Raw genomic sequence first — 14919 nt, forward strand, 5'->3', positions numbered from 1 at the left:
ATAGGGAGGTGTGGGGTGAAGGGGGGCAACACCACGGCCTGTGGGATGTGGCAGCTCTGACCCAGAGCTCTTTGAAACCACTTCTGCTTCATCATCACCTCAGGAAAAAAGAGAAAAAGGAAAAGTACAAGATGTTTTCTGTATTTGTTTGGAGATTCTTGCAAATTCAAAAGGAAACAATTTCATTTTACAGGGTTGACTGTCAATTAGTGATTATTTTTCATTACATTATAGATTGAAGATCATTCCAAATGTCAACAGTAAAATAATTTTGTCAATATCTGAACAAAGCATGAGTCTGACCTATACTGTCTGATCATCCCCTGAAGTACTTCAGTGGAAATCACTTTCCCATGTACTATTACAAGAGCAGTTTGATCCCATTGCAGAAGGTGAAAGAGGCTTTTTGTGCAACAGGTTCCAGGATGACTGGATTGTATGTAGGTACCACAATTTGCCATTGTTTCCCTCACTATATGCCTGCATGCACACAGCAAGGGACAACACTGACATTCATAAAAACAAATGTACCTCTTTTACTCTGTGAAAAATTCTTTAATCACCAAAAGCTCCTGCAGCTTTTGATGGAATGCCAGAGCAGCAACTCAAGAATTTTTCGATTTCTTAAACTCCTCTGTGTCTGAGCTATTTTGATAAAAATATTTATTTCTCAGTCAAAATGTTTTATTTTTCCTTTTACAAATGCAGTGACACTCTACTTTGAAAGTTCTTTGCTTTACAAGATTTTGTGCATATATTTTCAGGTTACAATAAGTCTAACCAGATTCCATAGTAACAGTAATATTTTATTCTAAAGGAGATTTAGAAAAGGAAAGCAGAAATCACATATCCAAAATGTACAGTATTAAAATATACCTTTATGTAATTTTGTGTGCCATGAATAAAAAAAACACATACCTTCAATGAGATATTTCCTTAATGGTTGTCATTCATACACGTACATGTTTGTGCATGTAAAATGTGAAGTTGTTAAAATGCATTTGGTATATTGATGCATTTTCTGCTGGATTTCAGTGATACTTAGTTAATTAATTGAATGTGAATTTATTCATACTTTAGATAGCCAAACAGTAAAAATATGCTGAAACAATTTTGCTTGTGCCGACAACATTTAGTTCTGCAACTTGTCTGTTGGCTGTATTAGGTCCTGCTCTAAATCTCACCATTATCTCCTTCCACTTAAGCACCAATTATTTCCTTGAATAGCAGTCTATTTTTAGCACACAATGTGCAAATCTTACAAAACCTAACTTCTACATTGTGTTTAGATTTCATGTATCTCTAACACCTAGTGCTTAAAGCCTGTATTATGAATCATCCTTTTAAAACGATGGCTTTTGAATTACATAGTTGATATACTTTGGGCAGAATTAATGCACTTAATTTTATCTCTTGCCTTCAAAACCAAACAGCTCATTTTGCAGCCATACAGGAGAAAATTTGGATTCATTCTGATGTGAAAATCAAATACAGGAATTGGTAACAGTTTTGACACATCAGACAACCATGGCTAAAACCATAATACCTTTGAAATTAGTTTCTGTGTTTAAAATTCCTAAAGGGAAAGCATTTTTGGAGACACATACAAATGCTAACTAATTTGTAACAATCTAAAATAGAATGGGGTTTTGTGCAGAAAAAAACCATAGAATTAAGGAAAAGGAAAGTAATTTTACCTTGTGAAAAATGGGTAATTATTGCTTACATTAATATCTGATCAGATCATTAAAAAGCTTATCTTTCAGACATTCTTATTTCAAGTCCTAGGCCATTAGAACTTAGCATATATTTAAGTGTATGTTAAGCACATGATTAACCAATAGGAATACAATTTATTAACTACATTTGTTAATGCAAAACATAATTTTAATATTTCTATATACCATATTTAGAATATGTTTATTTTAATTCTTTCATAGTGTTATTGGAAGTCATTCCTCAGAAAATTATAAATAAAAAGGAATGCTCGCCAACATTTAAAAAATTCAGAACTGGAGAAAATGGAAGACACTGGCTTTTCTTCCATTGTCAGTACATTAGGAATACCCCTGGGGCACCCTTTGTTAATCTCACTGAACTTTTTTTATCATCATTCCCCTGTATTTACATCTATCATCTTTCTGTCTGCATCTGTCTAGGATGCCTGATCCTACACTTAGTACATGAAGGGGAGAAGAGGTGCATGTAGCTTTATACATATTTAAAAGCTATCCATTCCTTTTTCAAGAGTCTTTTTCTCTCATATGAAAGATAATTTTGGTAATACTAATTACTAAAAATGTAGAAAAAATGTAACAGTGATTAAATTAACTGAATAGAAAACCAACACATTTTTAAATGTTGGCTTTTTTATTATTCCAAGGAAAGTGTGTAATTGCAATAATAGCTTGTAATTTCAATTCCACCTATCTGAAACAGGAGTTTATGGCTGTGATCAGCCTCTGTGAATGAGGTAGGTGAGGCACAGACTGGATTAGGAACAGGATTCAAACCTACAGTGCAGTCATAGTTTTATGTCTGGGGCAGAAATGGGTATCTTCCATCTCTGAGTCTGTCAAATTTATCCTGCATTTTCCTTCTCTTTAAGTGTATATTGTTATTTGCTTCTGTCCATCATTCAACTCATGCTTTCTTGGGTTCCCCTAATTTTGTTAACTACTGCATTTTTGTTCCTGTATCTTCCCCTCATGTTTACCTTACAGAAGCCCTGCTTTGTCTTGTTTAACTTTAGTCCACAGTTATTTCTGCTTTCTTGTGTGTTTTATTGAACTGTTTAAAGGAGGCTTGAAATTCCATCACTATTTAAAAATTACCAAATTCCATATAGGAAAAAAAAAAAAAAAAGCATGGGGAACAAAACCAGCAAGTGGTGGCACTAGTAATTGACTTTTTGCTCCACTTTGAATCCACAAAAATATATTCAGCTAATTAAATTAGCTCTATGAGGGTTTCCATCACATTTCTCAACCAAAAGTCAAATTATCTATGTTTTCCTAATGATATGTGTGAACACTACATTGAAAATACACTCATCGTATCTATTCTAGTATGTCAAACTCTGTGTCTGATGCAGCTTCCAACTGAAAAGGAAACTCACGCAGCTACCAGTGGCTGTAAGCTCACCACAGACCACAGGGGAGGGGAATCTGAAGCTCTTTTCCTCCTCCACAAATTCCCAAATGTGGTGTAGCTGGTTGTCCCAGTTCTGACCAGGACTGGGTTTATCTTACAGTAGGGAGGGGCATGGCCAGGACCCGGGGTTTATACTGTGCCACCTCACATCCTTGCCAGTGGTGGGGAAAGGAAACCTCTTCCTGGGACAAGGAGTACCAGGTCTGGCCAGCTCAGGGAGGCAGAGGGAGCAGTGGTGTGGCGCTGGTTCTGAGCTGGAGGGAGTGGTAGCAGTGATGTGGCTGTGGCCAGGTCAAGCTCACTGGTCAGCAGTTTTGCATGTGAGTCACTCTCTCTCTTTTGAACACTTCTGTTATTAACACTGTTGCTGTTACTGTCCATTTTCTTAGCTCATTGCTGTTTCCAGTAAATTGTTCTTACCTCAACCATTAACTTCACCTTTTGGGCTTCCAATTCTTCTCTCCAGTCACACTGCAGGAGAGAAGGGGGAGTGGAAGGGAGAGCAAGCAAGCAGCATGTGGTTTGGAGTCTCAGTGGGAGCACTAAACTTAGGAGTACCATGCTTAAACTATGGCAGTGGTCTTGAAAGAAAATAAAAAGTGGTGAAGTGAATTATTCTGTATTAAGCTGTGAATGAGACTTGCAGCTGTCTGTTATTTTTACAGAATTTATTGTGTACAGAAGTTTCTACTATTGAGATGCAGAGCTTCTCACATCCCCAAAAATCAAGCCATATTCTAAGATTTGTTAGCCAAGTCCCCTAACTGACTTGAAAACAAGAACTGAGAGTTTAAACTTCATGTTGCATTGGGAATCAATAGAATCATCAGTTTAGACAGTTTGTTATCTGCAACCCACTTGCTGAATCTATGCTGCTATACACTGTATTAATTGCATCCTTTTTTAAGATCAAGGTTTAGAACCACAAAAACCATGTTTACAAAAATTCATCCCTCAGCAATGAAGTCAGGCAAGGTGGAAGACCTACTGATAGCTGGAAGGCGTGCCACCTCAGCTAGCTTTACAATATCCTGCATTCACTTCTATCACAAGCAGTAAGATATAAATCTGTATTACAAATGCCTGGGTTTTATTAGAGAAGGTAGGTCGTTCATCACAAGTTGCAGTGCTGTTTCTATTTACTAGGTGGTTTAAAATTTAAAGATTCTCAGGCACTCTCTAGGACTTGGAAATAATTCCTTGCCCACTGATAAAGCTTAAAAAAAAACCCCAGATTTAACACTAACATTTATTTTCCAAGAATGTGAGTTAAGTTTCAGATACTGTTCCATTATGAAAAAGAATTGTTTCACGTGAAGCACTGGTAATCCTAGAAAGAGTCTTACTCTTGTCTCTCCTTGGCAATTCTTAAAGCTCTGCTTCAAATGGCACATTGTATGCTTTGCTGTCCCTATTTGTAGCACCTAATACCTGTCCAGAATCCGTTTCTGTACCACAAATAGATTGAACTCAGGAATCTGAGATCTTTTACTGAGTAACTGCAGTTATGCAACACAATGCACAGAGGCATGGGTGGCTCTAGGTGAACCTTCAGGCAAATTAAGCTGTTGATGGTCCTGCTACAGCCTGATGAACAATGAAGATGTTTTCCAGCACCGTGAATTAAGAAATATTTACCCAAATTTCCATGAAAACATAATTTCTGTATAAATTCAATTTTGGAACACAGATAACTTTCAGAGTGTAAAACACTATTCTTACCTGTTATGCCCTGGTGTGGGGTGGGAACTTGTCAAAGTTGTTTCTAAACTTGGAGATTATAACCAAGAAATTTATTCCTGAAGTGGCTGGAAACCTTCTTGTTGTTCAGTTAAGTTTTCTCTCATTAAATGTAGCCATTAGATCCACAGCTCTCCCAAACATTTATGTTTTACTTCCTTCCCCCTCCTCCTGGAATTTCACATTCCAGCTCCCTGAGAAGCCATGAATGTCATCACCAGTCGCTCTGAACTCCTGGGAGTTCTTACATATTCAATATGATTTTCGTATTATAATTTTGCCTTTATTTCCATATCATCATCCTCACGGATAATCCTGATAAAATACTTACTTAGCTTTGTACTACCATGTCTGCATAACAGCCTTCTATTTGTTTTGCAGCGCACAGATCTAAATAGCACTTTTTAGTGCTGCTTGTAACAGCTACATGCTACTATGTGCTAATTAGCTAATAATGCCTAATGCATTAGCTGGCAGCCTGAGATACAGTGCTGGTGCTCGTCACACAATGCGGCTGGCTGTAAGGACTTGGGCACAGGAAAGGCCCCAGGTACACAGCTGCGGGCATTACACTTACACTAGCTAGATCTGAAAGAACAAACTCTCGTATCCGAGTGTTTGTCACCAGCACCCCAGCCCTAAATTCCCACACCATTTTGAGTCTTTGAAATCTCTATACAAACGGGGAGACAGAGAGAACCTGGTTATGTAACGTAGTATGTGGATATGTGGCTTTTTTTTTTTTTTCTTTTTTTGGTGTGTGTGTGAAACCCCAAGCAACAGGTTGCACTGTTTGTACAAGGTTCAGGCAAGAGCGACTGAAACAAACAAAGAAATTATCCCTTGGTTTGTGCGAAGGTCTGGAAAAGCTAATGAGAGTCACACAGACGATTTGAACCCGCCACTGTATTTGCACAACAGCACAGACGGTATCACCGTATGATTTACGGGGATCCAAACCACTCATCCGGCAGCGAGGCGCAAGGGATCTAATTGCGCACTCAGCGCTCCGATTAAGGCACGGAGGGAGATGTCGCCCGCCCGTCCCTCCGGGGTTGGGGGAGACGGGAGCGGAGACGGGACGTGAGACTTCCCGGCCGCCAGGCGGCGCTGCCCCGCCCGGGCCCGCTCCGGCCCCGCCCCGCGGCTTCTGGGAAGGGCGGGGCCGCGGCCGGCCCCGGCAGGCGTCACTCCCAGCATGCAGCGCGGCGCGCTCCTGCCCCTGCCGCCGCTGCCGCTGCCGGGCGGAGAAGATGGCGGAGGGAGGTGCGGCGGATCTGGAGACCCAGCGCACGGACGTCGCGGCGCTGCTCAAAACCGCCCTCCGCAAGGGCGACACCTGGTGAGGAAGGAGCGGGGGGGCTCGGGCGGACCGGCGCGGGCGGCGTCCCTCCGCTCCCGGGACCGCTTGGCTGCCGGAGGGACCGACCTCCTTCCCCTCGCCCCCCCCGCCAGGCGCTCCCGGGGGCGGCTCGGCGTCTCTGCCGCGAAAGAGGAGGCGGGTGGCAGGGGCAGGGAGGCAGCGCGGTACCGCCGCTGCCCGCCGCTCGGTTCCCGCAGCTCCTGCCAGGCGGGAGCGGCCGCCTGGGTGCGGCGGGGCCTCGGCCTGGCCCGGGCGGCGGGCAGGCACCGAGGTCAGCGCCCCGAGCGGAGGGCAGGGAGGGAGCGGCGCGGCTGCCGGGGCGCGCTGCCGGGTGGCAGCCCCGGATGGCGGGCCCGGAGCCCGCACGGGGCTTGTTTTGGCTGCGCGAGGAGTATTGAGGTGGGGGAGAAGAGCTCTGCTAGTAGGCGCTTCTTCCATTATCCAGGCTGAAATGGCCCCGGCGTCACCTTCACGTTATCAGAAATATCTGTGCTCTGGCCTAGGTGCCTTGTGCCTGTCCGTGGCTGTGACAAGCCTTGAGTTTAAATTTTATTGTGACTGGAATCGTGTTCATTTCCTAAGAAAGAGTCCCTGAAGGTGCAAACGGACCCTTATGATACTTTTTCAACAAGGAACGTTTGAAAAATATGTTTTTCTGGTCAGTCGTGAAATATTCCTTAGTATGGCATTCAAATTGTCAACAGAATAATCCACCGTAAAATAAGCACCTCTTTTTGGCGTGTATTTGGTAATTGGGCTTCTGTAGTTGTAGTTCTATGAGGCTAGGAAATGGGGCTTTTTTTTTTAGGAGGGGAAAAAATAAGGAACTGACACTTTTTCTACGACTCAATCTCTTCATCACATCCTGTGTGAAACTGTCACCCAAAGACAAAGGTTGAAGCATTAACTTACAGAAAATTGACTATGAATACACAGAAGTAGAACTAGCCCACCTCATTTCAGCTGTCATCACTCACTGTTCCAGTTCTATATAAGACTATATTTAACAGTGTTGATACTGCAGCGTGTGTCAGAAGCATAAATTCTGATGCATTATTCAAATACTGCTGAGTATATGTTCAGTTTTGGCATACGAACACACTGCTCTTGAAACTGGAAAAAAAAAGCTAGAAAAAGGAAATGAATTCACATAGTATTGTTGAAAATGACCAGGGGTAGTAAAAGCGTGCTCAGGTTTGTTGTCTTTCAGGACTATTTTTTTAGGGTTCTATTAGGTAATTCCCAGTTACTAAAACAATGTTTCAAGCAATTAATACTGTTCAAAGTGATAGTATTTTTATGACTAGTGGACAGCATGACTGAAACAGTAAGTTTACTGTGCTGTTTACTTTTTTTTAGTATTGATACTTTAATACAGAAGAATCAGTTATGTGGTAAAAGCTTCTAAATGTTCTGTGAAAGTATATCTAGCTGTGATTGACACTGATAGAATTCAAGTGTTTCAAAGCTGAATAAGCTGCAGCAAAGTCCCATTAAGTTTTACTCTTGAACTGTTAAATCGAACTACATAAGCGTGTATGCTTGTGCATTTGCAGGATTTATATTTTGACTGTGCAGCTATCTTTACAAATTAAATGGTAGGTTTAGTCCAAATGTTTTTGTAGAGGTGTTTTGTAAATGGCTTTTTGATCTTTTGGGACATCAGTAAGGAAACAACAGCTAAGGTGCTGTAAACTATGATTCAAAGTTGCATTGATTCAGTAGTAAATACCGCTGAAAAAAATTTCAGGAGTTCCATACCAGCTTGTTCTGTTTGTGCTTTAAAACACTCAAATGAAACACTCAAATGCAGTCCTTTTAAAATGCTGGTTTGTACATGGAAAGTCTTTTCCATGCTCTTCAGAATTTAGCATGGAGAGAACAAAAAGCTACATATGGAAAGTATAAAGCTTTGGGGGTTTTCTCTAAGAAAAAAGCAGCTAAAGAATAGGGCAAAGAGAGGCAAATCTTAGAAGCATCTGTGAAGTGGCTGATGAATTTCCTTGTAAAGTTCTTCATGTACATTGCAGAGAGAAAGAGATAAATTTTAGTTGAAATGCGACATTTTTAGAGTTAGATATTGGAGGAAGAATTGCTAGAGCTAGAAACCAGTTGAACAGGTGGTTTAGTAAGCTGTGGAGTTTGTTCCATTAGATGTTTTTAAGGGTAGCTTGGGAATAGTATGCATTAAGCTGTATTGCTTCAGTGGACAGACAAGGTTAGTGTCTTTTAACTGCTTCAGCTGCAAAGGCAAGATTTTGGGCTAGTTTGTCCCAGTGGTCTTTTTTGCATTCTTTATGGCCAGTTAATAAATTATTAAATTCTAAGAGTTTGAGGATTCTTCTATCTCTCAATTTATCCTACTTTTCCAAACATACATTAAATAAACATCAGATTTTTCCTTTGTTCATCAGTTCTTTTGAATAATGTTGTTTACTTTTGTTAGTAAAGTCAGTATAAAAACTACACTTTTGTTCCACAGAACTTGAAGTAATACAATTTTTACTTCTTGCAATATTGTCCAAAGGATCTTCAGGTTCTGTGATTATTTTCTGTTTAAAAAAAGACAAAATGCTGCATTTCACTGTATGTCTCACAGTTTTAGCATCCGATACAATTACATCTCAGTATTTTGAAATTCTACTGGTGCTTGACAAGTGAGGAGAATTTTTTGTCTGAGGAGATTTTATCCTCTCATTTAGAATGACAAAAAATATTGGTTGTTATAGCTGCAGGCAAATTTGAACTCACTCAGTGTCTTCTGCTCTCAAATTGAAGAGCTGTTGATGTTCATCAGATTTTTAGGCACAGTATAATTTCTGTGACCAACTGGTCTTGATGATGTCATTTAATGCCTTTGTAGCTGCAGTAATATTCTTGAGAACCTTGCCAAGTTTTTCTGTTTTTACAGTATCACGGAAGTAGTTTTCAATAATGAAAGTTATTGATCTTGGCTCAGTTTTGTCATAGAGGGGAAGACCATCAGTTTTTCTATGTGCCTTCTTGGGTGATTTCTCTGTAATTTCTTCCCCATGTTAAAGTGGGATTTCTTGATTTTACCTTTAAAGCCATTTCTGCCATTACTTCCCTGTAGTTCCTATTCTTTTGTGGCTTAGTCAGAAATGTTGTTGCCGTAGTTCAGATATGACATTACAAATGCTTTTACACTCTTGAACTTATTGTCCCTCCATGGTCTAGGATATGTAATCACATTTCTCACCTTTAGGTATCACCTGCCAATAAATGTTTTATTTAAAGTGCATGATAGTGACTTCAAAATAGCTAACACCTCAGCAATCAGTTTTACCACTTTTTCTCTGTCTTCTTTTCAGAGTTTCTCTACTGTGCTTCTTTCATCTATTGCTTGCCGTAACAATTTGTGAACCAATGAGAATACATAAGTTACTTGGATAAGAATTAGGCGGTTACCATAGACGAAAGCTATCACACGGAGTTTATTTAGTGGCTAAGGGAACAAATGCAATCATTAGATGTTTGAATAGGGAATACCAAGTAGCAGTACAAGTATGTACTGTATACAGAATATGTTAGTGAAACCATTCTACTGTCCAGTTCTGGTGTCCACATGTGACAGAAGGTGTTCATTTAGAATGAGTTCAGACTTCTCAAAATCTAATAGGGAAAGTAGAAGCCTTGTATTTCAGAGAAGAGTTTAGAGAACCTTTGTCTGTTTTGCTAGAATTTTGAGTTGGGAAATAGTTACATAAGAGGAAGATGTCTTCTGGGATAAGGATTTTTAGGCGAGCAGATAAAGATTGAAGACACTATGTAAACTGAAGCTAGTCAGGTTTAGGCCAGAAGGAAGGCTGATTTTCAGCCCTGTTAGCCAATGAATTTTGATGCCAGTCATCACTTCACAAGAGTGATGAGATAGATTCTTGATCTTGTCTTGGTTTTTAAGACTTGCAAATCAGTAAAACCACAGAAGTATAGTATTTTTAGTTTTCAGATGTCTGATACACATCACTTCTGAAGTTCTGCTGAGTCTAGGTAGAGTACTGCTGTTATCCATACAGTACATTTCTTGGACGGTGAAAAAAATATTCTTTTCTTAACCTGTGGGAATTTCATTGCCTTTCCAATTGTAATACTTGGTCACTAAAAAGAGTAAGTAAAATTGAAGTGGGGTAAAAATCCTTCCCAGTGAGTGATCAGTAGATATAAGTTCAACCTTAAAAAATTTTTCCTCCAGAAGTGAATGTCCTCACTGAACATACAAGTATTTTAATTCTGGCTGCAGTGAAAACTCAGGAATCTTGATGAAGAGGGCTACATCTGTAGGCCTGCTTAAAAACCCTGCAGTGCCCATCATTGATGATAGCCTTGATGCTGAAGTGCTTAGCTTTAATAGCATTTTACACTGTGGTCTTCAAAGAACATGCTGAGTAGGAAGGGACCCATAAAGATCAAGTCCAAGTCAGCCGTTCCCAGGGCATCCCCAAGAGTCAGGCCATGTACCTTTTTCTCAGTACTGTCCTCTCAGTGTTTTCCACATTTGGTCATCCATCATTGCTTTGTACATGAACAGAACCTAGATTGAATGTTAATGGAAGATTTTGCTTGATTTCACTGAGAGCATGATGGGATGTTATGGACCTGCTCTTCAACAGCATTTGGAATGATACTCTAAATTATTTTGATAACTTCATAAAATGAGAAATAAGGAACACTATGTCAGTGTTCCAAGGATAGATTGAGTTGGGATGGGTTTTTATTTTCAAATGAGGTTTAAGTTGCTGATTTTGACTTTTAAACCTTGTGTTTGAAGTTTGGTGTTAGGTTTCTCTTACTGCATAAGGAGTGGTGCTGCATGTGACCAGTGGTTTACAAAGATTTAAATTCTTCTGGACAGTACTTAAAAGTGGAGATGAGCAGATGCATTTTTCTTCTGTTAATTGATAGGTGACATGAAAGCATGTTAAAGTCATGTTTTTTCCAGGTTTTTGCCTGAAAGTTGATTTGTTAGACTATTTTTTAATGAAAAGTATGGAAAATTTCTAAGGGTATGCAAAACACTTATATAGTTCTTAATACAATGTTCACACTGAAATTTTAACCTAAAATTGCACTCCACTAATTTTGGCTGAATTGTACTTTTTGGTCAGCCTCTTGGTTGAAGAGGCCTCTTTGGCCTATGGAGGAAGAATGTGCTTAAGCTACAGTAGCACATTATGGCAGTAGAGCGTATCCTGGGCTCTAGTGAGAATTTGATTAATTGATTTGAAATCTTGGTGCATTTTGTTGAGCTAAACACTTATTTCTGAAGAAGAATCTGGAATATTTAGATGGATCTCTTAAAAATAGTAAGGTATTTTTTTTTTTGTCTTTGACACATGCACTTTTTTCTTGTGGATTTATCTATATTTTTAATAAGAAGATGGTATGGTTTGTGTGATAGACTAGAATAATTATCACCATTTTGAACTTTAAGAACTTGTTCATTCTGGAAGAAAATTTAAAGGCATCTATTAATTTTGAGTGTATTTGGTCAAGCAATTTTCGTCACCTTAATCAAAGTAGAAATACAGATACAAACCCTTTCTTATCTCCTTATTTTTATAGTTGCAGTTGTGCAAGAACAAAAATCAGATGCTGTGCCTTTAAGCAGGAGTCCTAATTTGCTTTCTGCAAAACAGTTGTTCCACTTTGTCCTCTGTATTGCTTAATCTGTACTCATGCACAGTGAGGAGAGTAAAAAAAAAAAAAAAGTCCTCACCTATCTCTCTGGACAATTTGCACAGTTTTACTGTTGAAAGTGAAATAGCTTCTGTTCAGAAGATATGATGTACCAACAGTACACAGTGTAGAATGAGTCTTTCTGTGAAGTGTCTTTATTGCTTATTAAAGTTTTCTGGTTTGATTTTGAATTCAAAGAGCTGAAGTATCAGTCATTATAAATAAATCTAGGTTACATGTTGTTTAATTCTCTCTGTATATAATGGTCACAAGAATTCAGAATGCTTTTGTCAGCAGTAGGAAATACCAAGATCTTAGTCATACTGTTGAGATATTTTTCTGTCAACTTAGATGTTGAGGTAAAGAATGAATGCTGTTGTACTTGTGTAATGTTTCTATTATGTTAATCAGGTTTATTAAGTCCAAATATGCAGTAAATCACAGCTGAACTTAAATTGCATTAAAAAGTTTCAAACCATGCGGGAATTTCAGAAATCAGTTAATAAGTTTCCTGCTCATACTTTCTTTCATTCAGTGAACAGTGTCCATTTGGTCATGCAGCTGTGAAATTTTAAAACTTCCATAAACTTAAAATAGATTTTTATTATTTGTTGAGTTTTTATTTAAGAAATAAATGAAGTGTTGTAATAGCTTCAATTTTTGTACTTGTAAGTTAATGTGCAAAGGCTGTAAGTAATCCTATTTTGGGCTGCCTTGTGTCTCTACAGTTGATCATTTGGTCATACATAAGGATACGGTCTATTCAGGTAAATTTAATTGGATGACCCAGTTTTATTTGGTTTACATGGCAGGTGTTGGTAACGGGGTTGCTACAGGGGTGGCTTTTAGGAGAAGCTGCCAGAAGCTTCCCCTGTGTCTTACAGAGCCAGCCAGCTCCAGATGGACTGACCACTGGCCAAGGCCAAATATGCCAAATTGAAAGGGACCCATAAGGGACATTGAATCCAACTTCCTGCTCTTTGCAAGCTAAACCATATGCTAAGAATGCCTTCCAGGTGATCCTTGAACTGACCAGCTTGATGCTGTGACCACTTCCCCAGGGAGCCTGTTCCAGTGACCAGCCACCCTCTCATGCTTTTCATGATGTGGAGTATGAACTTCCCCTGTTGCAGCTTCATTCCATTATCCGGCATTCTAGAGGACTGTAGAATATAAATTGTCCCCTTTATATAATAATCCACTTCAGACAGACAAGAAACATTTTACAGAAGAGAAGCTATATCTTATAAAGCAATCTGGAACTCTACTCAGGAGTAAATACTGGAAAATGAAGTAGGCCAGAAGTGAACTGAGAACATATTCACATGTTCTGTAGTTTTTGATTCTACTTGCACAAAGAAAATTTTAATTATACATAATATAACCAAGGAAAAAAACTCCTAAAGCTAATTAAACTGTACAAATACTTCCATTATTGTTAATACTGAAAATTCCATATTTGAGTGTAATTTTCAGCAAATGGTACATGCGTGATTTTGCTTACTTTTAGGTAAAGGTTTGGGTCTATTCCAGTGTTCTATGTTATTGACCAGTTGGCTCCAAGTGACTTGGTTGTACTATTTTCTTCAAACAATTTGAGGTTACAGATTTATTTGAAATACCTATAAATGCCAGGTATCTGCTGTTTGAGAGTTAACCAGTTCATTTGTCTATGCAGTTTTTAAGGTTTGCCCCCCAAAGCAGAATATCTGGAATTTTGAGATTGTTCTTGACTTCAATCTTAATTCAAATCCTCCAGATTTGTTTTACCTCAGAAGATGGGTTGGTTATCTTGCTCACTAGCTAAACGGATGGCATGCCAAAGAGCAAAAAATGTGTTTCCTGAAATCTTGATTCCATCAGATAACAAACATTTCTTAATCATAATTTTAAAAAAATAGATAGGCCATACATTTTAACTGTGATGGAGAGTTCTAGGGTGGCCTTCTTGGTCAGGTCCACAGTTCAAGAAACTACTGTAGCATTAGACTCATTTGGAACTCCTTCATGCATTAGGTAATAGTAACAAAAATAAAGGCAAAACATTGTACCAAGCTTAATATACATATATTTTGGTCTCTGTTTTAGTATTCTGTTTTTGTTTCTGGGACAACATGCGTTACAGGGTAGTGTATCTGGTCCAAGTGCATACCCCAAGTTTTTAATATTTTTTTCCTAAAAAGTGATCAAATATCATTTAACAAATGAGGGTTTAGCAGATGTAGTTCTGATTACTTGAGCTTCCTCTTAAATTACTGGATGTTCCTCGTAGGTAGTAATTTTTAGATGGTTGATTGTGTCATGGATATTACAACACTGATGAAAAGATAAGTTGCCTTCTCATGTACAAATGAGAAGTCTTGTTGATCTTGGTGAGAATGCTATATTGAATGTGTTTTTAGAGTCAAAAGCTGTAAGTTATAAATCTTTGATTATTACTTTTCCCATTAATACTAAGAAGTCTGGATTTTAGCTACAGAAGTGCTTTAGCAGGTTGATTGATTTGCCTTAAACTGAGTGTGGTGTAATAGTACTCCTTTTTTTTTTCCCTTCCCTGGCATAATCTTTAATGTGGTATATCCTTCTTGGATAAAATGAGGGTAGCGTAAGGCATTTGAATGCAAATTTTTTGTTTCCTTAATCTTACTGGAAAAGTAGTATTTCATGTCTTGATTAAGAGCAAGTTCTTGTAATGGGGTGTTCTGGTTTTCTCCAGGATAGAGTTAATTTTTCCATGGTGAGGGAGTGGAGCTTGGAGCCCAGCACTGGGCATGTCACAGTTATTATGCTCTACCACCCCCAGGGGTGGGAATCAAAGATTAGGGTTAGAAAAAGCATGACAGGAGAGGGAATCCCATACACCATTGCTCATTGTTCCCCAAGATGGGCATTTTGCATGTAAATAACCCTCTTTTTACACTTCTATTATTAAAATTGTTGCTGTTACTGTTTTTTTTTTTTTCTCA

The 14919-nt window shown here is 38.8% G+C and overlaps 1 protein-coding gene across 3 annotated transcripts in view; it reads left to right on the forward strand.

Moving 5' to 3' along the window:
- The first annotated feature begins 6057 nt into the window (after positions 1-6057).
- The window catches only part of USP15 (ubiquitin specific peptidase 15), a 61453-nt gene continuing 52591 nt past the window's right edge, over positions 6058-14919 (forward strand). For all 3 annotated transcript variants that reach the window (XR_012053138.1, XM_002186846.7, XM_002186872.7), the window contains exon 1: positions 6058-6235. Coding sequence is in view for 2 of the 3 variants with exons in the window: in XM_002186846.7 (XP_002186882.1) it covers positions 6147-6235 (89 nt within the window). In the remaining variant the exon portion in view is untranslated. The remainder of the gene's footprint in view (positions 6236-14919) is intronic.

Source organism: Taeniopygia guttata, chromosome 1A (genome assembly GCF_048771995.1).
Source record: "Taeniopygia guttata chromosome 1A, bTaeGut7.mat, whole genome shotgun sequence".
NCBI lineage: Eukaryota > Metazoa > Chordata > Aves > Passeriformes > Estrildidae > Taeniopygia > Taeniopygia guttata.